We start from the raw sequence: 23,757 nt of genomic DNA, 5'->3' as shown, positions 1-23,757 counted from the left end.
CCCCATTCATATCTACAGAGCTGGAGATGGTTCTCTTTGTGCCAGGGAATCAACAGCCTCCTCCCCCAAAATAGCCAGGAGGAAATTAGTGATTTTATTTTTTCCGTTCAAGCATTAGTTTTGTGGCTCTGCAGTTCAATGGGTACAAGGAAGGGGTGAGCAGGGTCACTCTCAATCTGACTCTTTCCTCCTTCATCATCAAGTGCCTTTCCAGACCGCTCTCTGGTTCACTGTCATCTGGTTTGGGTCACCAGGAATTATGTCAGAGGTGGTATCTGCTGCACATGGAGCAGCCTCCACCTGAACACATCTGCTAGCCCAGGCAAATCTTTTCACACTTCCCATGTCTGCAGGTCGCTCTTGAACAAGGGGCACATGTTTTTGCATGTGTCCTTGCATCAGCGTGTGCACACTTCATTCAGGCATGGTCTGCATGGGCAGCGCTAGTGGCTGTGATAGCTCCTCCCCCGTCCCGGGCACCCAGCCTGCCTCTCATGGTTTGGCATCAGCTTCTGGTTTTCCACGAAAGGCCTTCATCCTGTCTGTCCAACCCAGAACCATCCAGGGGGCCAATATGTCTGTGCTCACCAGGTTCATGGGCAGGATGAAAGTGAGCTGCAGAGACACCTGCCCCACTACATTTCCTCTGCAGAGTAACTCCTTCCGTCAAGTGAAGGGCTTGGAGATGAGCCTGGAAACACTTTTTCTCTGTGTCTTAAAGAAAAGTGTAAAAGAAGAGAAGAGACTCCTAGGCGCCATGGTGCACACCTACAATTCCAGCTACATGAGAGGCTGAGGCAGGAGGATCACAAGTCTGAGGTCAGCCTGGGCACCTTAGTGAGACCTTCGGTGGTTGGTTGGTTGGTTTATTTTTATTTTTGGCTCACAGTTTCAGAGTTTCAGTCCTGGGTCAGCTGGCTCCAAGGCAGAAATGTCATGGCAGTGGCATCCCCCAGACAGCTGCTCAGTTCATGGCAGATGGGAAGAAGAGAGGGTGGTGGGGTCAGGGACAAAAAATTGTCCCCAAGAGCACACCTCCAGTGGTCTGCTTCCTCCAACTGGGTCCCACTTCCTACAATTTCTATCCCCTTCCAATAGTCTATTCAAAATATTAATCCACCAGATGGATTATTAATTCACTGGTGAGGTTAGAGCCTTCAGATCCAATCATTTTTTGAAAGCCCTATCTCTGAACCCTATTGCACTGGGGACCAAGCCTTCAACACATGAGCTTTTGGGAGCCATTCCAGATCCACACCACAACACTCTATCTGAAAAGGTGGAGTGCTGGGGATGTAGCTCAGTGGTGAACCACTTGCCTAGAAAGGTAAGACCCTGGGTTCAATCATACTTGGTACAGAGAGAGAGAGAGACAGAGAGAGAGAAAGAGAGAAAGTTTTTAGCTTCAAGTGGTACAAGAGGACAAAGTCTAGGAAAGGAAAAAAAAATAGAGGAGAAGGAAGAGGAGATAATGGCTTCTACTCAGGGACAGGAGACTGTTCTGTTTCTGTATCTGTGCATTCTCTGTCTCTGTCTCTGTCTGTTGCTCATGCACAGGTTTAGAGCATGAGAATTTTTCCCCTCCCCATCTGCCCCACTCTATTTCACTTTGAACAGACTAGGCTTTCATGCACAGCATGAAGCATGTTCCCAGGATTTTTTTTGCTATGTCTTTGTTGCTACGTCTGGTCTGGGCCTTATCTATTCAAGACACTCTATTTAAAGAAATGCTACATGGACAGCGGAGAGATGTCATGTTCACCTTCAAAAGCTGGAATTGAGAGTCCTGCTCTGCCCATTCATTGGTAACTCTGTGATCTCGAGAAGGAGCTCATTTCTTCTGTGAACCTTGGTTTCCTCATCTATATAATGGGTATGAGAATACTAGTACTTTGGAGTGCCAGTGCCTGTGTGGAACCAATAACATAGTGGATTTGAAAGTACTTTATAAGCTGGGCACAGTGGCTCACGCCTGTAATCCTAGCATCTCAGGAGCCTGAAGCAGGAGGATTGCAAGTTCAAAACCAGATTCAGCAATTTAGTAAGGCCCTAAGTAACTTAGCAAGACCCTGTCTCCAAATAAAATAAGTAAATAAATACAAAGAACTGGGGATGTGTCTCAGTGGTTGAGCACCCATGGGTACAAAATAAAAAAGAAAGTACTTTGCAAGCTCTTAAGTCCTTTTTATTGCCATCTCTACAGGATGACCCACTACAGCCATTATAAAAGCCTCTGCCATCCCCGGCTGGCTACCCCCCTCCTCCTGCCTGGCAATGGAATGCACTAGTGAGCTGGAATGAGCATGGGATCCATGGCTGTGATGTCACAGAGCACATGAAGTCAGAGGTCCTATGGAAGAGAAGAGAGGAAATCGATGCAGGGAAAGGGTAAGGACTGGGACAGGGACGGGGAGGCAGGTGGGGGAAGCCTGCTGGGCACTAGGGAGCTGGTGGGCCAGAAGCTGTGGGTGGGCAGGCCCATGACATCTCTGGGCTCCCAGCTCTGCTGGGTAGCATTCCTGACAGCCCTCCTACTGCTGCTGCGGGTGAAGGGGATGAAGTCTCAGAAGGGCAGCCCAGACATGGATGAGGGGAAGCAGAAAGAGAAAATGGCTTCTGCAGGTAGGTGGAGAAGAGAGAGACAAAGTCTGGAGGTAAGGGTTGGGTCTGATTGAGGCCAGGCCTCAGGTAGCTGTTTAGATGATGGTGAATCTGAGATGGGTTTCAATTCTGGGAGATAGCTCCGTTTCCCTATCATGGTAGAATGTCCTGTCTGGAGCAAGGAGGGTTCCCAGCCAGGGCCCACCTGGGCCAGCTGCAATTGCATGCAGCTTCTGCATGGGTGAGCATGAGTGTCCTGGAGGAGAACCTTGGTTTTCCTCATATTGAAAGATGTCCTTCATTCCCTCAGGATGGTACCACTTTAGAGGAGACAGCTAGCATTAGAGGTGGGGTTTGGGTGTGTGGGATTTGGGGCTGTGGTTGAACCCAGATCAGAAAGGACATCTAGATGGGGAGCACCTCTCTCGTCAAGGCCAAAGAGGTGGCGATTGTGCCAAATCCCCTTGGTCCCCACTTTTCTCTCAGCCAGGTCAAGGTGGGGGCAGGTCAGGATCAGGGCCGCCCATCCCTACCCCTCTTCCCTGTTCCAGACCAGAACCAAGAGCAGTTTGAAGAACACTTTCTGGCTTCCTCGGTGGGTGAACTGTGGCAGGTGATGGACATGGCCCAGCAAGAGGAGAACATGACATCGAAGGCAGCAGCTGTCCAAGACCACCTTTTTGATCTAGCCTTCTGCTTTAACATGGCCATCATCATGGTTTTTTTATAAGAGACATTGAGGCTGAGGTGGTGGCCTGGTTCCTGAATGAAAACATGAACGTCTGCCTGCGCTTCATAATTGCTCACTGACCTCTTCCCCCCAGTGGGCTTCAGGTCACTACTCCCAAAAAGGACTCAAACACCACTCCCCACCTCTTATCATTGGTACCTAGACTCGGTGCAGCAACAGAGACTGCAGTTGCCATCGCCACTGCCTGATTGCCACCCCACACCCAGAGTTTCATCTCCCACCGCCAGAGACATCACACCAGACCTACACCCTTCTGTCTCTTACACCTCTCCTAGCTTTGTCCAAAACAGAAGATTAGAGGGAGGAGGCAGTGACAATAAAATAGCAATAAAATCCTGAAAACAATTGGGAGCAGCTTTCTGAGCCCTCACCAAGCCCTTGGGGCTCTGAATGGTCTGTGGAATTGCCAGCCCTTTGGCCCACTGACTGACTGACCTTCAGACCCACCATCTCGCCAGCTCTTTCCTTTTCTATCTACCGTCCTTGGCATGGTTCCCTCTTATCTTTTCTGATTTCTAGGAATAGAACATAGCAGGAAAGAGTCCTTAGGAGACAGGTGGGGACCAAGTGCCACCTTTTATTTGGAGAATAGAAGGAAAAAGAGATGGTGCCCCACTGCCTGGATAGGCCAGGGGCTGCTGATCCACCTGCATTGCTGTGTCTGTGGGTCCATGTTACCAGAGCTGGCAGCGACTGGAGGGATTCATGAGGGCATCACGCGGACAACGAAAATGTCTGGCAAAGGCTGGGGTGTTGCTGAGAGGTCCATGGACTCGAAGTCTGGGAGGGCTGTGAGTGACCTGGGAGTGCTCAGTGCTGGGTTCCCTACACAGGACCTGAGGAAGGGTAAGGAGCAGAGAAGTCTTTACTTTTTCTTTCTAGTACTAGGAACTGAACCCAGGGGTGCTATGCCGCGTAACTACATCCCCAACCCTTTCCATTTTGTTAATTTTGAGACAGAATCTTGCTAAATTTCTGAAGTTGGTCTCAAAAATTGCAGTCCTCCTGCCTCAGCCTCTCATGTCACTAGTATTACGATGTGCCTGACCAGATCAAGTTCTTATAGGTTTATTAGAACAAGGCTGGGATTAAGGGTCACCAGGAGTAGCAGACAAAGAATGGAGCAGGATTCAAATGCTCAAGAGCCATGTAGAGTTCATGTCATTTGTAAGTCATTTAATCTGGCACTAGGAGAGTAGAGGAGGGCCCAAGCTAAGCAATGACACCATTTGTGAGGACCCCGGAGGCCAAATCTAATAATGAAACAGCTCTGCGAGGGAGCTGGGGACTGTGCCTCTTGGGGAAGCACAGGTGATAAAAGGGGTCATGTCAAACTGGGACCACTCCTGGGGGTGAAGTCTCTGAGGAGGAATGTTAAATATAGTCAGCTTCTGGTAGGGTCATTTTAAGGGGTCTGTATTTCTAGCATATGAGATAAGAAAATGTTGGACTTAACTCATGGAGGGACCTAGAAGTAGAATTTTTTTCTTCTTTTTGAGGAGGGGGGAGGGTTGCTGATTTGGTTGAAGAATTTTTTAGTAATCTGGAGGGTGATGGTAAGGGGACAAGTGAGAAAGGATGACAGCAGGGACATCCATGGCAGTGAGTCAGGGGTATTTGAAGAGGGTGTGTCATAGAGAAAATGCCTTTGAGTATTAGTAATAGGGTGCTTATCAGATCTGAAGCAAGCTGAGGAAGAAAGGGCAGCTGCTTACCTGGGCATAGCTTCTGAAGAAGAGCTGGTGGGGGCTGAGGTCCCAGTTGGGCAGCTTGGTCTCCCCACGGTACTCTAGGAGGCTCCTGCTGTATGCCTGGATTGGGGGGATAGGAGGAAGAGTTGGCTTTATGCTTGAGACCATCTGGAAGCTCGATGCCATTCAAGCAGTACCTCAAACAGACTCATGGGCCTTTGTTCCCTGTTCTGAACTAACATATTGGTCTGAGCCAAAAGAAAGAATATTTTGCGGAAGACTGATAGATTTCTTAGAAAGTGGGAGGGGGGAATCTACAGGGAATGAGGTGTGTCCCCAAGTTGCCAACTGATATGTGGAGATACAAAGGGCAGAAAATCATGTAAATATATTTGCATGAGAGAAGGTGGAAGGAAAACTTGAGGACAGTGCCTTTAGTCTGCTGGTGAAAACAGATCATGGCCGTTGACCTACCTGGAACGCAATGGCCAGCGCCCCCACATCTGCGGCATTCTCTAGGAGCGTGCTGGAGCCACTGAAGGAGGTTCCACTGGGCAATGGGAAGGCAGCGTAATGGCGCTCCAAACATAGGAGTGCCTCCTGCAGGGCCCGGGTGTCACAGTCCAGGCAGTCCCCAGGGAGCACTGTTGAAAACAGAGCAAGAACATGAAATGGCAAGGGACGTGGGTTGTGCCACAGAATGTTCTGGCTCCCGGAAACATTGCAAGTTTCTAGGACTGTCTCTCCTGGAGCCCTTGTATAATCCTCCTTTCCCCTGTAGGACTGCTTTGAGGTCTTCCCTTGGGTTCCCTGTGATCCCACATCCCAATGGCCCCTGTTACCCACACAGCTGGTAGAAGATATGCAACAGCTCGCGAGCCATGATGCTGCCAGCAGCGCCAAAGTTCACGGCTCTAGGGATACAAGAGCTTGTCTTACCTCCAGAATCCTTCAACATTTTTTACCCCAGTTCTCCAGCCATGGATCTCATCCATCATAACAACTGTTAATCTCTCCTGGGAAACTCCCTGGCCACCCTCCCAGAATGGCCCTTACCTAGGGTAGTCAGGGTGGAAGAATGGAGGTTGCAGGAGTCCTGCTGGGAAGACCACCTCATGGTCAGGTATTGAATAGGAAGCAGTGACCCCCCAGGGGGACACCTGCCATCTGTGGGGAAAGCACATATGAACACAGCTCCATCATTAACTGCCCCAAGACACCTACAGTTCCTCCAACTAATATCACTGTTCCCATGGCCTCCTCTAAGTCTCCAGATTCCTTTCCTACTAATTACAGAGGGGGCATCTCAGCGATGGTGCGTCCCTATCTCCTCTGACCCCATACCTGTGGTAAGGGAGAGGCTGCAAGAAGCTCCAGACCTTTCTAGCTTGGAGAGATCGGACACAGCTCAGAAAAGACTGCAGGAAGTTGGGTCTAAGTTGTATCTGGAGAGGAGGCAAGAGGTGACTTGGGCACACAGAGACAAACACTGACGGACATCTATGTATGCCAAGGAGCGCATTAAACCCAAACACACATAATACCCTCATACACAAACATCCATGAGTTAGTGGAGACCACTACTGCTGTGGGTGCAGACACGCTCCACGTGCATCAGCACACAGACATACACAGGAAGTCACAGAAGACATAGGTGTGTGCACACAAGCATCACAGCCTGAATAGTTTCTGTTTTTCTGCTGGCAAGACCCAGCCAGCACCAGGGCAAGGAAGTGGGTGGGTAAGAATTGCTCAGGGAAAATGGATGATGTGGATAAGACTTGGCTAGGTTAGGGAGGAGAGCTGCAAAAGGCAGACCCACATTGCTGTATTCTTGTCCGGCCAGCTCCGGCTTCAGGGCCCATTCAGGGGCTCCCATCTGCACCTGCAGCTGAGTGATCTGGGGAGAGACATGAAAGGTGGTAAGGACCTCACATTCCCTGAGTGTCTCGGAGCCTTTAATACTGTCCCCAGGCGTGTGTGCAGCACAGTGGCATCTGTACTTCCCACCTGCTTGTGTGCCTTTGGCTCTCTCCCCCTCCACTGCCGTTTGACCTACCCCTAAGCATTCCCACACTGGCCTGCACTCCTGGCCTTACCCTGTTCTGGGCCTCTCTTCGGGTCTTTTGACTTATCCAGGGGAGTCTTTTGAGGTGGGCGACAAGGGCATCTTTGATCTCAGTGAATAACTCCATGGCCTGTGGGGGTGAGGGTGGGGGACAAGGTAACAGAACCAAGATCAGCCTCAGCTCTGGCTCTGCCACAGCACTGACCTTCAGGGGGCCTTGGCCCTGGAGGGTGCCTGCGCTGGAGGAGCTATCAGAGAAGGAAGAAGAGCTCAGAAAGATGAGGGGAAGGCCTTTTCCCAGATACTGTAAAGGCAGGGCTAAAAAGGCAGTGCCAAGCACAGAGAGGAAAGTGGGAGCTGGCCACCACTGGTCAACCAGGAAGAGGGAGATCTGAGCTGGGAAAGGCCCTTACAGTTGGAGCCAAGGGAGAAGAGGGCTGCCATCTCCCCCTCTGCTCTCGGGGATCTTGTCCTCCCACCCTCCCTCTCAATGCATGCACTTCCTCTCTTCATCTTTCTGAGCTCTTCAGCTTCCTAACAAGTGGGCCTCTCCCCATCTTCAGGGCCTGAAAGTGTAGTTCCTGTTTTTCAGCCATCCAGCATCTTGCATGCATCCTCTCTTAGGGGAAGAAAATAAGTGACAATATTTGGAAGCCTGGGCTCTGGCATCAGACTGCCTGAGTTCAGTCCTGACTGTGCTATTTGGTAGCTGTGTGACCTTGATCAAGTCATCTAACCTTTCCATGCCTCAGTTCTTGGACCTATAAAATTAGGATGATACCCAGACTTAAATAAAGTCGCAGGTGAAATACTTGCAAGAGTCCCAGCATGTGACAGACAGTCACCAAGTGTTCTGTAGTTATTTATTTGTACTCCTCAAGGTTACGTCACCTCATGCTCATGTCATGTCCTGTGTTGCTCTAAAGTCTTAGATAAACAGGGAGGAGCCTTAAAGGTCAGGGAGTTCGATTTTCTCATTTTATGGTTGAAGAAACACAAGACTAAGGAAGCCGGGTGACGTGTCCAAATTAGTGCATGTTATGCCTACTCGTGTTCCATAGCTGAACTGTGCTCACCCAGGGGGTGGAGGGGCCTCTGGGATCCCCCTGTCCCCCGCACATACTACTGAGAAGCACGCAGTCCATAGGACGGGGCAGGGGGCGCGGCAGGGGACTGCTCTCACATACAGCACTTTGGATGCCTGGGCCAAATGCCTCACGAACAAACAAGGCCGCCAGGGTGGGCTCGAAGAAAGTGCCTGCTTCCTCCACACATTTCATCCATCGCGGGTGGGCTGGCTGCAGAGACAAAGTTGGAGTGAGTCTAAGGCTCTTTCCTCACCAATCTTCTCTAGACCTTCACCCCAGAGCCTGCTCTCTCCCCTGGAGTTTCTGATTTATCTCTCTTTATTACCCCCTCTGGCCATACATTCCTACTCAGCATAAAGGGGCTTGGGTCCTCCGCAACTGGTCTTGTGAGCCTGGTTGAGCAAATTGCCTATTAATTGGAAAGCAAGGCTCCCGGCAGGCATTGCTCTGAAGGAATAAAAGGCTCCTGGGCAGGGGAGGAGGAGAAGCCTAACCTCTTCCTTTAGTGGGACAATTACCCACCCGGCCCCCACCCACCACACATATGGCCCTGGGGTCCCAGCAACGACTCCACCCTCCCACACTTCTTTGCTCAAAATGGACAGTTAAGACAGTGATTCCCTTCCTCTACCATCACCCATGCCTGCTCTCTAAGTGTATATATCATATTGCAGGACCTTAAGTCATAAAGAAGAAAATCATCAATAAAACGGGGCTTTGGAGGATACATTGTTTGCTAGAGGAAGCAAGAAAAAAAAAAGCAGCTAAGTGTATAATTCACATATCTACGAAACTTTCACCCCAATTTTTTTTGGGGGGGAATAGGATGAGAAAAGGAAAATTTAACTTCAAAGGTACAGAAAAATTATCAGCTCAAGAGAACTAGGGACATGTTTTTCTAAGAGCATGACCCAAAGAATAAAAATAAATAAATAAAGATGCTGGGGAGATTTCAGAGAATGGATTGGGTGATTTTGAAAAGTTGACCAGGGATTAGCCCAGAGAGGACACAGGTGGATGAAGAAACATATTGCAGAGCCAGAGAAAAAAATTCAGGCAACTGGCCTACAGGAGCTGAGCTGGAACCTACAAAAAACCAGCTACTAGACTAATCTGGGTTAGAAGAGATGAAACCAGCCACTTTATTCCTGTAACTTATTTCCCTCCTGAAGATCTGCTGGCAAGGAAGGTAGGAAAGCTGTCACTGCTGTTTTTAACAAGAGCTGGGCTGGTTCTCTGGTTGGAGATGGGGCCCCAGGGGCATCCCACTAGAGGAAATGGAAAGGCGGGTCATTGCAGCCTGGGTGGAGAGGAAGCTCCTGAGCCTGCCTGTTGGGCAGTTCATTATTTTGCAGGTTGCTCCAGTCTTGGGTGCCCACATCTGTGTGCTCTGTTCTCTGAACCATAAACTCTGTGCATGTCTCTTCTTGTGAGAAGTGGTCAGACCCTTTCTATGGTGTGCTAGTTGAAGTTCTGCAATATCAATGTGAAAAGCAATGGGTTCCCATTGGGAATGTGGGTCTGACTGCAATGACTTTCAACATCCTTCCTGCTCCAGACAGACCTGGCTCTGAGAATGCCTCTCCCTTGACTATGGCTGCACCCGGGTGCAGCAGCAACACATCTGTGGGGGACCCGTGTGAGCTCGGTGATGTGGATCTGCCCACCCTTTTCACACTTCCCGACTTGTTTGCTGATCCCCTTCACGGGTGGATGCCTGACCATTTCTCCAACACCCTTTGTAATGAGACCTGGTTACTCAAGGGTACTGACACCATTCAGACTTCTACCCCAGCTGTCTTTCAAGATAAAAATGCTAAAGTAAAACCACAATGACTGCAGAGAGAAAAAGACATAGAATAAAAAGAGAAAAATCTGTAAAATATATAATGAGGAGTTATGGAAAATAATAATCCTATGAAACAGCCCCCAGAGGAAAAGCACAGAGACAAAGCAGCTCAGGAGAAGGGAAAGAAACTAGCCAAGCATTAACCTTTCAGTAAATCCCTTCCCGATAACAATGGGCCCTGAAGGAAGGAGGCCAATACTGAAAACTGAGTGTTAGGCTCTGGACTTTAACCGTCCTCCATTGCAAATTAGGACACATGGTAAATACTGAACAATGGTCCCTGAAGGAAGGAGATGAACAGATTTAAATACCCATCCTTCACAATCTGGGCTCCTACCTGTCCAAGTAACAATGAATTTCAACCTTTTACAGCTGCCCTCCTGAGTTAAAGTTTTAACCTACTTAACTAGCTCCTGACTATTCGAACGGCCCGCCCACAAATTCCAATGATGAAACCACCCTAATTGTACCCTATAAAACCAAAATCCCCTCTGTAACTGAAGGCCATTTCTCGCATCCAGGAAATGAGCCCTAGGGTGCCAGGAGTCCACAAATGAATAAATGGCTTCCCTAAATCTGATTCCCTAAAACTTTAGAATCCCTAAATCTGTTGAGGTCTGTACCCATCATCTTGCGCTTACATGTAAGATGGAAGAAATGAAGCTCAGTAGATTAATTTTAGGACACTGAGAAATTTTCATCTATCACCTCTGAACCATGAATAATAATATTTCAGAAGTGACAGAACTCAGGAAAAATTCCAAGAGTCCGAAGGGAAGCAAAACTTTGGACAATCTTCAATAGGGGTAAAGTAGAATGAAGGACAATAGCCCAGTGGAGAATCTTTAATGTTAAATCCTAAGCAAAATTCTAGAATGAGTCATTAAAGGAATTATTTTAGAGAACTCTGAAAGTAATGTGTAACTATTAAGAACCAAGGAGAGATCACTGAGGACAGATAATACTAAAATAATAAAAATTTATCTGGTTAAAAGGCTCATTAAACTGGGGCATAGGAACAAGCAGGAGCCACGATTTCCAACAGGGGCCATGCAGCAACATAACTGAGAGCAACAGTCCAGCAGCCCAAGCTCAGAGCAGGGCAAGGCTATGGGAGACTGAGGTGCCCTTTTCAGGTACAGTCAAACATTGTCACCCGAGAAGGCTGCCCAGGGCTTCCAAGCTTTGCACGCCGCGTGAACCCACACACAATTAGAAATCTGATTATTGGCACGTCATCTCCCAGTTTTTGAATGCTGGCAATTAATTCTAAGTTGTAAATTACTCTAAAAATCAACAAAACAAATCTATAGACTAAAGTGATCCTCAAGGGCCACCACAATTACTCCTGAACAGTATCCAGCATTTACCAAGCATGGTTATTAATTTAAACCCCAGTACTCTGGTTGCACCAGCCGTAAAAATGAGAGTAATGCCTGTTCTACCTTCCTCACAGATTGGAGGATCAGGTAAAATAATACCTTCAAAATACTCTGCATATTCTAAATTCCACTGGAATTCCATAAGCATTATATCTATATCTTTTTTTTTCCCCCCAGTTCTGTGAGTTGAACCCAGGGGATCTCTACCTACCACTGAGCCACAATCTCAGCCTTTTTTTTTTTTTTTGGCACCAGGGATTGAACCCAAGGGTGCTTAACCACTGAGTCATAACCCCAGACATTTTTAATTCTTTATTTAAAGATAAGATCTTGTTAAGTTGCCAAGGACCTCACCAAATTACTGAGGCTGCCTTTGAACTCACAATGCTCTGGCCTCAGCCTCCCGAACTGCTGGGATAACAGGCATGTGTCACCGTGCCCGGCCAGCCTTTTATATTTCTTCTTTTGAAACAGGAATCTTCCTAAATTGCCCAGACTGGTCTCAAACTCGTCATCCTCCTGCCTCAGCCTTCAGAGATTATAGGCATGTGTGCCACACCTGGCTCTTTCCTCTATATATTCTAATTCCTCTATATATTCTGTTGGAGTTATTTTGATTTCAGGAGAATGTCAGGCAGAACCACTAATCAAGTCCTAGTCCTAGGAAATTCAATAGAAAAATCAATGCTGAACGATGGTGCAATTTGAACAGACTCTCATCTGGCTGAACCATAACTAAACATGGATGGTGGAGGACTTGGATTTCCTATGACCTCTCCTGACCCTCCCATCAAGACTCACAACTGCTGCCCACCTCACATCACTTTCCTCATTTGCTGTTACGCTTTTGACTCTAACACTACCCAACATTTTTTGTTTTTTTTTTTCTTCCTCCACACTACAAATGCCTACAAGCAAGAATTCTTGTCTGTTTTGTTTCCTCTGTATTCCACATGAGTAAAGAAGTGTCTGGCGCATAGAAGGTGCTCAATAAATATTTGCCACATAAATAAATGGATGACTGTATAGGTAAGCCATCAATAACTTGACCCAAAGTCCTCCCGGCTTCGGGATCTAGCAGTGGTCTGATGAAGAAACACTGAATAAAACTGCAAACAACCCAAGGATATGAAGGAAAGGTCATAGAATGGGTTGTTGAAACAACGATTCAAATTATTAAATAAATAAATTGGGATCTTTGATTGAATATAAATACTACACATTTAACAGGTACAAATGTGATGTCCTATTTTTCTTTTCTTATTTTTTGGTCTGTTTTTTACTTCCCAAAACATTTTCACTGACTACATATCCCAGCAAAGATAGTCAGATGATAAAAGTTAGCCATCTTATCGAATAAAGACGACTGAAATTAGAATTCCTTAGGAACAATAAGTCTGTAAATTAATGACCCCAAATTTTGGTCACATCAAAGCCAAAACCTTGATTTTTGTCCTTGTCCCCACTTTTCTTCTTACATCATTTGAGTCAGAAAATCCCTTACTTCACTTAAAATATTTTCTTTTAAAACATGAAAGATAAATTCCTCTGCAATCCCTATTTCATGCAGAGAACAGCAAAGTCTTTATAGTGACCTGTCAAACCCTGTGAGGTCCTCTCAACGCCTCTCTCATTTCCACCTTACTGTTCTCCTATTCCCTCTGTTCCAGTTGCCCTGATTTAACTTTCTGTTTTTCAAACACCCGCATCATGTTTCAGCAGTAGCCCTGGACACAGCCCTGCGGGCAAACCTTGTCATCTCTTCTCAGACAGAGCCACCAGGAGGATTCCCCATATTGCGCTAAGTTCTCTGCTGTCCTGACCAGATGAGATCTCTTTCTTTGCTGGAACACTCTGGGTCTCTAGACATTGCTTCAGTCATAAAGAGATGCCATTGATCCTCAAACCTGCCACCATGAACCCCCAGAATATCTGTTGTTTAAACCAAAGTTTTCCAGGAACATAACTACAGACAACAGCCACTCAGTGTTTTTTGGCTGAGCATGGTAGTTATTGTGTCATATTTTGTACTGTTGTTCCCGAAAGGTGAAGTAGTTTCCCCAAGGTCACACCACTATTTCTTGGCAGAGCTTGGTTCAGCTTTTCAGCCTAAGGACAAATATGTACCCTAGAAGAAAGGACAGTGGTTTCAGGATTTGAAAGTCTTCTACATTCTTTAAGCTTGAGTCTCAGGTTGGCACTCCTGCACCCTTCAACACATGATGTCGGGCCATGGTACTGGCTTTTACAGAAAGCTATTTGTTTCCAGGAATTTTGTAGCAAGAAAACAAGAGCTGGGGTTCTGTTTGGCTTCAGTTGAATCAAGAAAGGAGCTGGGCAAGAGCTTCTTTGGAATTTGCCCCCCTGAGTGAAGGGCCCAAGAAGAAATGTTCTATAACACTCAGACCCAGAAGCCAGACCGCTGGGGTTTACATTCTTGTTCTAACGACTCACTGGCTGTATTACCATGGGCAACTTCCCTAATAGGTGTACATCTATTTCCCTATTTTGAAACAAAGATAAAATGATATCCATCATATCTCAGAGAATTTTGAGGATTAAATCAGCTACGAGACTCAAAGTTTTAGGGAAACATTGAGCATGTGATAATCTCTCAATAAGCAATAACTATATTCCTGTCTCTGTGGATACATTTCCCATCTCTGAATTCCATACATATTTCAGGTTTCTATAAGGCAGAGAAATGGTCCAAAAATTATTAAGGAAAAAATAATTTTCAAGGCAAAACTGTGGCCTTTGTCGAGGTTGGGATGTATTCAGGGTAGTAGATATCTCTACTTGCATTTGAATGTATATGATCTAGAATTCCAAGTAGTCTCTGATTAGTGAAGCATATTTCCTACATTGGCCCCTCCTCAGAGATATTAACATCTCTACCACTGATCCCACTGGATCAGAGATGAACTCCTTGCGAAGCACATTTGAACATCAAACGTGGAATCATCTAGACAGAGGGAAGTCCAGTGCTTGCTATGTTTATGTATTCTTGCAGTGAGTCCTAAACTGTAGGTCGGGAGTCCTCCAATCACAGAGCTCAAGATAACTGAGCAAACAGTTTAAGAGTGATGAGAAATTGTCAAAAGCAGCCCTTGATAATGTCAATGTTATATTTTAACTCTAGAACTCAGCAAAAGGCCAGAGAGGTGGCCAGGAATTTGTGCCTGAAAATCTGGTATCTGCTAGTTTGCTTCTTGAGTTAGTCTCTGTCTTCCCAACCTGCCTGCTTCCACGGAAAGCCTAGATGTGGAGGGGTCTCTGTTCTCATGGCCCCTTCCCTCATAGAGATACACCAATATTCGCCCCCATCTGGAAAACACATGGCTTTCTGTCCTCACCAAGGGTGGTCGCTCTGTCAGCTCCCGCAGTTTCTGTCTCAGTTCCCTGCGTGCCTCCTGGAATTTACTGTCTAGGGCGGGAGAAAGGGTCCCCACCAGCCCAAAGATCATGTGGCTCTGCAGAAAGTCCCTAGGGAGACAAAAAAAAAAAAAAAGAGACCTCATATAAACTGTAGGGTTCTGGGGGGGGGGCGGTGTTTCAGAAAAAGAATCTCTTTGTGGAAGCCAAGTCAGCATTCCAGGGGGCAGACCCATCTGTGTATTTACAAAGAATAACTGTCACAGCATGCAGACAAGTCAAGAAGAGCCTTTCTTGGTGAGGTTTGGAGAATGACAGAGGAACTGGATAAAGAGGCAGCCTTCTTAAGTCACAAAGAGGTGGGCTCAATTCATCAAACAGATTCATCTATTTCCATAACCAAGGAACCTCAGTTCATCTGAAGATGCATCTCCTAAGCACAGCAGCTCTCTCAGCCAGTACCCTATGTAAACCTGCTGGTGTCCACATGGGTGTTTCTTTCCTTCCTCAAAAGGGTTTTCTAGATGCTGCTGTCCTGAGTTACTCTGCAGAAGGGTCCTGAGTCCAAGCCCCCGGATGGAAGCCACTACCTTTTGGTGATGGCCATTTAGGAATCAGGAAAGGCAGCAAAACTAATATGGAGTCACACTCCTGTCCCACCATCCTTGACTTCCTAATCATAGCAGAATTTATCTTGGAAATTCTTTCCCAAGAAGGTTCTGGATCTGCTCACCACAGCTGGGAAGGGGCCTCCCACCGTTTCTTCCCCTAGAACATCCCAGGCTGCTCTAGGCTGGTCCTTCTAGCATCTCCTCTGATGCAGCCTCTTCGGAGGGTAACATTTTGCTCCCTCCCCACAGACCCCAGGATCCTTCATTTCCTGCATATGCCTTCTTCATGCCCCTAAGCCTTGCATACTTCTTGTTCCCTCCATTCACTCTTGTGTCATCCACCCCACACTAACTCTGTCCCCTCTCTGCAGTTCCTTCTCACCTACAGTGTCCTTGATCTTTGGAACCTATGGGTCCTCAGATTTAGTTTCCATTCCCAATACCTCTCCAATCCCAACTGGGGCAAACCTGTGCTTCAACAGCATTTCTTCTACCAGTTGCGACATATTTCTCAAATAATCCAGGTCTTGAACCATAAGGAGCTGAGATGGGCTCAGGGACATTGGTGTGAATGTGGCTTGCAAGCAGGACAACCAGTCGATGGCAGGCGCCATTTCCTTAGAGGAAGAACACAAAACTGAGGGTGGGGGGAATGAAGGGAAGTGAGAAGGAAGGGGAAAGGGCTTCTTCTTGGGTTTGAAATGGAGTGAGGAGCGTTGAGAAAAAAATACAGCCAGAGAATAATAGGGATAGAAAGGAGCCAAGGACACCAGGAGGAAGAAGATAAAGTAAATAAATAAATAAATAAATAAAGTTTGGGAGATTGTCATGCCCACAGTCCTCTGCCCTCCAGTTCCAGGCACCTGCAGTTGGTTAATAGTGACCATTTGGAAGTGCTTGTCCTGTGCCTCCTGCTGCTCCAGGGGACTTAGAAACTGGAACAGCTGTGAGGTAATGGAGATGGACAAGGAGGCGTGTTGCTGCACCTTGATGGGGTCTCCTCCCAGCAAAGTTCCCAGGCGATTGAGGTAAGTCAGGTATTCTCGAAAAATCTGGAGGAAGACAACCTTGGTCACAGGTGCCAGAGGTCCCAATCTTTCTCGAGATCTGAGGGCAGGTTTGTGCTCATGCACCATCTTACCTGGGCATAGATCTTCTGTTCCTGCACTTTCTTGAGGGGAACATCAAACTCTGGCTGGTCTATCTGGACACAAGAGAGACTGGAGAGAAATGGGGAGCATGGGGGATGGAGAGGGCAGGTATGGGAAGGTAGAGAAGGCTCCACCGAAGATGGCTTGGGGAGATGTGAGTAAAGAGCCTACAAAGAAGGAGCTAGATTATAAATAAAGGAAGAGATTGGGGGCAAGTGGCATGGGTGAAGGTCCGGGTATGAAAATGTGAGCAGGTATTGGAATTACAACCAGTTTGAGGATACTCAGCAAGAGAGAAATATAATAAATCAACATCTTGAATGGAACTCTTCCTTGTGCCGGAGTTAAGTATGGGGTAAGGCAGGTGAGACACTCACCTTAGGTGAAATAATTAGGAGTAGCCACAACACAGAAAACAGGACACATATTTTAATATTTTTTCAAAAATCTAAGTTAATGGAGAAAAATCCATGATGAATAACATCAAAAATTTGCTTAGCATTATTTTACCATAAATTCCACAATGAATTTTAATTTTCTTTTAATATTGTAAGTATTTTCCAAAAAAAAAAGTCCTTAATAAAGTTTTTTTGTTCCATTTAGGGAAGAAAAGGTATAATTCCTGCCCCTCTCAAATCCACAATAAACCAAAATTGGAAATTTTGTTCATAGTAGATTTTTGCATTGATTTTGTTTTTTTAAAGAATATTCAAGTCATAATTATCTTGATACTGAGTTTGGGGGTACCTCTTAAATTTTTCACCCCAGGAGAGTGCCCCATTCCCCTTGCCTACCACAATAGTGATGATGCCCTAGTTTGCCCTTGATTCTGAAGATCTTTATTTCTACACTTTCCTTTTTCTCATCAATATCTACATCTCACTCCCAGTTGAAGCTATATACTTTTCCTCTAGCATAAAAAAATCTTTCACTTGACCCTTTTGTCACATCTTAGGTTCTAAGTTTAAAAAGTAAAAAGGCATCTATGCCACTGATTCAACTTCCTTACCCTTCTCCTAAATGCCATATAAACTGTGTTCATTTCTACAACTGTTTTGAAACTATCTTCAGGTCTCCAACGACATCTTTCCATTCCTATGGAAAGGAAAGAAATTTGGAAATCTCGGGAATCAACAATGACCCCCTTCTGGAAGTCCTCTCTTTTCCTGGGTGGTCCCACACATGTTGGTCTAACTTGCACTTTCCTGGCTGTTCTTACTCTTCTCTGGCTCCCTTCTGAGCCAGCCTCTCATGGGTGCTCCTTCTGTGGTTACATCTCCCTTCCTATTCTATTCCCAAGAGCCATCCAGACTCAAAACAGTGCCATCATTTGATAGTGCCTCCATCTCCTTCATTTTTTATTCAGTCACTAAGTCCTCTGGAAACACCTCAGACCATCACCACCAGGATGAAGTTGGCTATATCCTCATGCCTAGCTCTTCCTTTCCATTTCTTCCACCATTTCAGGACCTCATGGTGCTCATTTAGATTCCTAACATCTCTGGTAGACCTTCGAGACTACTGTCTCTCTTAAACTCCATACATAGCCATCATAAAATTTGAAAGCACTCAGTAGCTTTGTTCTTGTTGTTGTTCCTGGTAAATCTGCCTGGCTTCCTTGGCCAGGAACAACCAGGCCAAACCTCACATGTTGTCTTACTTTTCTTCCTACGGTCCCCCACCCTACCTCCAGACCAGTCTTCTCACTGACCCCATGGAAAAGCCACAGTGTTCCCAGTTCTTCCTTTGGCTCAGAATCTTCCCATAGCTCTTGCGATGACCTTCAGCCTCACCTTCATCTGAGCAGATGGACCATGCTTCAAGGCTCACCTTACATTCTCTTCTCTGAGTCTTTCCTTAACCAACTCAGGTCTTTACAAATCTCCAAAGGCCATACCCATTAAACTTCTGAGCACACACTTTAAAAGTGAACTTTGAATACCTTACACTGATTATCAGATCTTCTTGAATATTCTTCCTTATAATGCCGTGGAACTTTTTGAGAACAGGGGCCAAATATATAGCATGACATTGCCTACCACAATAGTGATGATGCCACTATTTATTTACTTATTTGCTCAATAAACATCCAGTAAAGACTTCTAACTGCTTGACAAGGAGGACCTCTGCTGCCTGTTGGGAGGAGGCCCAAAGTCTTCAATTTAGAGTGTTAAGTGCTTAGAGCATGAGAATATGACAGGACAGAGGGATTTCACCTAATTTATAGCCACGGTGTCAGTAAAGACTTCCTGGAAGAGATACTCAGAGCCAACATTTGAAAACATGTAAGAATTTTCTAAATGAAGTGTGGTTTTAATTGTAGGCAAAAGGAGCAGAGTATGCAAATAAAGAAGAGACTTGGAGCTACAAGTGAGTCAGCAGAGGTTGGGGTATAAAAGGGAGAAAGAAGGTACTAGGAGATAAGGCTGGAGAAGTGTATAAGGGTCAGATCACAAGACTTGGGAGGCTTTGCTAAGGATTAGGGATCAGATCTTGATGACCCGATGAGCCATTAAGATGGGGGACATTTAACAGAAACAATAGCATAATTAACTCTTAGTTTAAAATGTCCCTTGGGCAGAAATGAAGAGTAAATCAGAAAAGGGCAAACCTGGAGATGGGAAGACTAGTTAAGAGGTTGAGAAAAATCCAGATTAGCAATGAGGAAGGAAGGTTGGAACTATTCTAGTCTTCCCAGAACTGACTCTTGCTCTTTCTTCCACCCTGACCTAGTGTCCCTGGCTCTCATAGCAGTAATTTTCTCTTGAAATAGGAAATTTTGAACATTTGTTCTATCTCCCAAGCCTTATAGTCTTCCGCTAAGAGATGGCAGCCTAGAGTTTGAGCCAGGCCCGGGTCCAGCTGTGTTTTTGCCCGTGCAGCTCTCACCTTGATGACTGGCGTGTGCGGAGATACAGGATGAGGTCCCAGGTAGGCTTTGAAGAATGGGAAGTGGCCATACTGACTCATCAGAAGTTTCAGAGTTTGGTTAAAGTCAAAGGAAGTCCTGTTACCAGAGATGTGCCAGCCTCCAAGCTAGAAAAAGAGAAAGGCAAAAGTACAGGGAGCTATGAGACCTCTCCCCATTGTCTTGATTTTCCCTTCCTCTCATAGCTCTGTCTCCTGACTTCTGAGCCCTTTGATCCCTCTAGGTCTCTACATCTATTCTCTCTCTCTCCTCTTACCCTAGTTCCTGATTCTTCATAGGGCATTGCCATTTCCATCTCCATCTCCCTCCTAGAACTTAAGGATCCCTAGGAAAGAGACCCAGATTCTAGGAAAAATGGCAGCCCTAAGCATACTTCGGTCTTATGGGTTCTATATACAGAAAAGTCAATGCCCCAATTTTTCTTACCTCCTCAATGACTTGTTTAAGGGGACCAGCTCCTTCAGCTTCAATGGCATCTGTGTCCATGCAGGAGTTATAGAATTGGAAGGCTTTCTCCTCCCCAGAGCCTGGGTGCCAGGACCCTGGATCTTCTGAAAAGGAAGAATGGGAGAATTAAAGGGTGGAATCTGGTGTAGAGACAGAGAGGTGAGAGACACAGCACTTAAAGGAAAGAAAGGGAAGTTCCCCCACAGGAATATAGAAGAAAGGAGAGGAACTGTTTTGAAAAAATGGAAAAAAAGCATCCAATTTGAAATGGATCAACTTGATGCAAGCAGAAGAACAGGAAGAGAGACTGCAGACAAGAAGATGATAAAGAAAATAAGGGAAAAGTGGAAAACAAAAGAAGAAGGAAAAGAATGCCTCTTCTTTATTTGCATACTCTTCTCCTTTTGCCTACAATTAACCACACTTCTCTTAGAAAATTCTTACATGTTTTCAAATGTTGGCTCTGAGTATCTCTTCCAGGAAGTCTTTACTGACACCATAGCTAAAAATTAAACAAAAGAATAAAGGAAAAGGATAGGGATAAGAGGGATATGATTCAAAGAAGAATGGATAGAAACGAAAGGCAGAAGAGACATGGACAAAATCAGGGAACCAGAGGACTTTGAGGGAACACAGGGAAGAAAACTCATCAAAAGAGAAGAATGGGAAGAACTCCATTAGTTCAGACTCTCCTCATCTCTTGATCTCAGAAAACAAACAATCCAACACATTACAGTAATTCACACACACACACACACACACACACACACATCTATCTGATCATCTATCTGCCCACTAAAATCTACAACTCTCTTCCCAGTGTCCCTGATATCTCTTCATCCCTTCGTGAACAACAGAACGTATCCTGAACATGGTATTTCTTTTCATTTCTGTGCCTTAACTGAAAGTACTCCTCAACCAAAGAAAACCTACTTCTCTTTTCATATAAAAGGGAGGGTTCCAATTTATACTGTCAACCCATTCTCTAGGTTTCTTTGGAATGGAAATTCTTGCCTATCTTATGTGTCCTTATTACTAAATCTTCATTGCCATCCACCAACTTCCTGGGACCCCTCTTTCAACCTCCATTGAATATATACACCACATTTTCTTTATCCATTCATCTATTGAAGGGAACCTAGGTTGGTACCATGGTATTGCTAAACCGTGGAACAAACCTGGGTGCCGTTCTTCTTGCCTTTCATCTGCCCCTCTGTCTTGGTTTTCATCTCAGTCCTGGCAGTTATTCATTCTTCTGCATAGCCTCCATCTTCAGGAATGTTCCTCACCTGCATTTCAGTTGTCTCTCCTCTCGCTCTGTGCTCACTCATTCTTTTCCACACACACCACCCGTAATGAAAGCCCCTCTCACTTCTATTCAGCTTCTTTTCTTCCCCTATCATCTCTAATCACCCATTTCCATTATGCCTTGTTCCATTTCAGCTTGCTTGACATGGTCCAGCGTTTCAGGGGGAGAAGCAAGAAGTCATTGAGAGAGGGAATTTGAGGAGAGATGGGAAGGAGAAGGTAATGTTGATAAGGACTTAAAGTGCAGGATGTCTTGAAGAGGAGTAGGTAGTAGAAAATACTATGCATAGGATAGAAATTAAAAATTGGGGGGGGGAAGCGAAGGTTATGGAACTTGTTTAAAAAGAGCATTTAAATAGAATGGAGCAACCACATATAAGTGGTAAAGAAAAGAGGAAGGGATCATGGAGAGAGACCAGAAAAGATGGAGGGAGAGAGGTATCTGATGTGAGAGCAAAGGGGTGGAGAAGCAAACCCAAGAAATTCCACCGAGGATGGCGCAAACCAGTTGTTCACTGGTGGGCAGAGTTTGGGGCAGTCATGGTGTCCTGGCTCAGCCATCTACTTGCACAGAGAATCTTCTAGCCTGCTTTCCTCACCTAGTTGTCTCTTTAGACGTTTCTTATTCTCCTCCGCAAGAGCCTGAAAAGAATCACTGATCCTTTTGGCCTTTTCACAGGAAAAGCTGAAGAAGTCAGTGCAGGGGGCCTCACTGGTGTTCCCAGAGGCCTGGTAACGAGCCAGGAGATCCAAACACATGGGTGTCTCACAGGGGCCTGTGGGGAACAGCTCAGAGCTAGGAGAGAAGAGGGAAAGGGATGAGGGCTCCCCCAAGGGGCTGGCCAAGGAATCCCCAGTGAGGATCAAAGGGGAGGATCAACTGGGAAACAAGGGTAGGAAGAACATGGTGGGAGTGGGAGCAGGGTGTGGGATCCAGGGATTCACAGGGGATACAAGGGCCCGGGCAACGGCTAGTAAGTCAGACGGCAGGAGCCTCAGGGGCAAGGACGGTGCCCACGGCTGAGGGACAGCTGCCTGGGCCCGGGGTGTCCCAGAATCTTGCTTACGAGGACCACAGTTCCGGAAGATGTAAACCCAAAGCACAGAAGAACCAAGAAGCAGGCTGAAAAGGGAGACAACCAGCAGCACCCGCCGGGTCACTGACCACTCTCGGCTCCATTCAGTGGGCAGCCCCTCTTCTGGAGAGCTCTGTGGGAGGAGGCAGGAGGTGAAAAACACAACATGGAGGAGTTTTGAGAGAGGGATAGAAAAGGGCAAGGGGAGGGCACAGAGAGGGAATAAGTTAGTGCCAGGGCCCCCTGGCACAGAGGGAGTTCTGCTGATTCTCCTAGACCCATCCCTCTTCAGACCCTGCCGGATGAGAAAGCACAGGATGTTGTTACCCGTTTTGGGTAAGCACTGAGCAAGGAGGGTTTGTGCGACTTTAGAGCTGGAGGGACTGGCTCCAATGCCACCAAGGAAGCCACTTACCTCCTGGCTCCAGGGAGGCCCCATGCCCCTGGCCTGGCTCTGTCTCCTCCGTTCTTGTCCACTTTTGTCCCCACCCTCCTGAAGAGAGCAGAGGAGGAGAGAGAAGCCAGTTCAGGAAGGGGGCAGGGGGTTAAAGACAGTTTTATCTGGTTTGACACCCCCCACAACCTCTCCCATAGATATATTCTTGTCTCAAGGTAGTGTCCCCAGATTGGCCTCAGGGTGAATGTATCCCCTGGATGTGCCACTTCATCCCTTCTCTTCCATCACCTCCTGCTCTACCCACTTCCTATTCTGGAAGCCCCATATTCCCTCCTCCCTAGTGGGGGGCAGGGCATTCTCACAGAGCCACCCCCACACCCCACCCCAGGCATCTGGCTCCAGAAGGAGATGCTTCTCCAGGGCACTTGCCATCTGTCTCTCCTCTTCGGCACCCAGAGTCCTCCTGGTTCTGCACTAGGTGTTGAGTCTGAGGACTGGGATGTAGGAAATGGCCTCCCTTCTGCCCTTGCCCCAGGTCTGTGGTCCTGGAGAAAGAGCACTTCTGCCACTCCTGCCCCCCTGTCCCCAAACACACACTACTGGCCTCTGGGTGGAGCCTGTTTATCAGCAGGGAGACACTCAAGCCTCTCCTCCTTTATCTCAGTTTCTCAGGGGAGAAGAGGGAGGAGTCTTCACTAGGCAAGAAATCTTGCCCTTGGTCTGTTCCTCTTATCCTGTTCTGTGGCTTTGTTCATAAAGTCCCTTTATTTCTAGAATATTCTTTCTCCTTCTTTTTCTTCTCTGATTGAAATCTCTTGGGTTTTTTAATTCCCAGGTCAAATGCCATCTTACCCAGGAGGCCTCCCAGCTCCATGCCATTCACTCTGTTCCCAAGCATGCTTAATTGATTTTCTAGGTGTTTCATTTCCTTGCTGGTTGTAAGCAGAGTTGTACATTTAAAAGATCACCCAGCTAGGAGACCCTAATCTGCTAATTATTAGCTCTGCAACAATAAACAAGCCACTTAAGCTCT

General features: G+C 46.5%; 2 protein-coding genes across 6 annotated transcripts; one reads left to right on the top strand and one right to left on the bottom strand.

Annotated features, from left to right (window-relative positions):
• The first annotated feature begins 745 nt into the window (after positions 1-745).
• On the top strand, positions 746-3,386 carry Llcfc1 (LLLL and CFNLAS motif containing 1). The gene is made up of 3 exons (XM_027943472.2): positions 746-819; positions 2,204-2,622; positions 3,153-3,386. Exons 2-3 carry the CDS (start codon positions 2,376-2,378, stop codon positions 3,329-3,331), a joined length of 426 nt encoding a protein of 141 aa, XP_027799273.2. The 5' UTR covers positions 746-819; positions 2,204-2,375; the 3' UTR covers positions 3,332-3,386.
• Positions 3,387-3,897: 511 nt separating this feature from the next.
• On the bottom strand, positions 3,898-23,324 carry Kel (Kell metallo-endopeptidase (Kell blood group)). 5 transcript variants are annotated; one of them, XM_027943445.2, is made up of 19 exons: positions 23,154-23,324; positions 22,743-22,820; positions 22,319-22,460; positions 21,851-22,027; positions 19,923-20,047; positions 19,457-19,603; positions 16,558-16,620; positions 16,280-16,468; positions 15,885-16,033; positions 14,787-14,916; positions 8,299-8,409; positions 7,143-7,241; positions 6,866-6,943; positions 6,388-6,488; positions 6,100-6,210; positions 5,890-5,957; positions 5,518-5,687; positions 5,068-5,163; positions 3,898-4,188 (listed from the first exon to the last, which is right to left on the bottom strand). In XM_027943445.2, exons 1-19 carry the CDS (start codon positions 23,154-23,156, stop codon positions 4,027-4,029), a joined length of 2,199 nt encoding a protein of 732 aa, XP_027799246.2. In that variant the 5' UTR covers positions 23,157-23,324; the 3' UTR covers positions 3,898-4,026. The 5 variants fall into 5 exon arrangements, with proteins under 5 accessions (XP_027799246.2, XP_027799247.2, XP_027799248.2 ...); XM_027943446.2 differs by having other exon boundaries at positions 21,851-22,047; positions 22,417-22,460; XM_027943447.2 differs by lacking the exon at positions 23,154-23,324 and having other exon boundaries at positions 21,851-22,047.
• Positions 23,325-23,757: the final 433 nt, after the last annotated feature.

The sequence above is a fragment of the Marmota flaviventris genome, chromosome 1 (genome assembly GCF_047511675.1).
Source record: "Marmota flaviventris isolate mMarFla1 chromosome 1, mMarFla1.hap1, whole genome shotgun sequence".
NCBI lineage: Eukaryota > Metazoa > Chordata > Mammalia > Rodentia > Sciuridae > Marmota > Marmota flaviventris.
The sequence above is the reverse complement of the archived record's forward strand: the minus strand, read 5'-3'. Positions and strand labels throughout refer to the sequence as shown.

Coding starts and splice junctions, on each gene's coding strand:
- Llcfc1 (XM_027943472.2), top strand. CDS start 2,376: ATGCAGGGAAAGGGTAAGGACTGGGACAGGGACGGGGAGGCAGGTGGG. Junction 2,623..3,152: donor AGAGAAAATGGCTTCTGCAG/GTAGGTGGAGAA, acceptor TCCCTGTTCCAG/ACCAGAACCAAGAGCAGTTT.
- Kel (XM_027943445.2), bottom strand. Junction 16,621..19,456: donor CGCACACGCCAGTCATCAAG/GTGAGAGCTGCA, acceptor TCTTGTGTCCAG/ATAGACCAGCCAGAGTTTGA. Junction 16,469..16,557: donor AACAGAAGATCTATGCCCAG/GTAAGATGGTGC, acceptor GTCTTCCTCCAG/ATTTTTCGAGAATACCTGAC.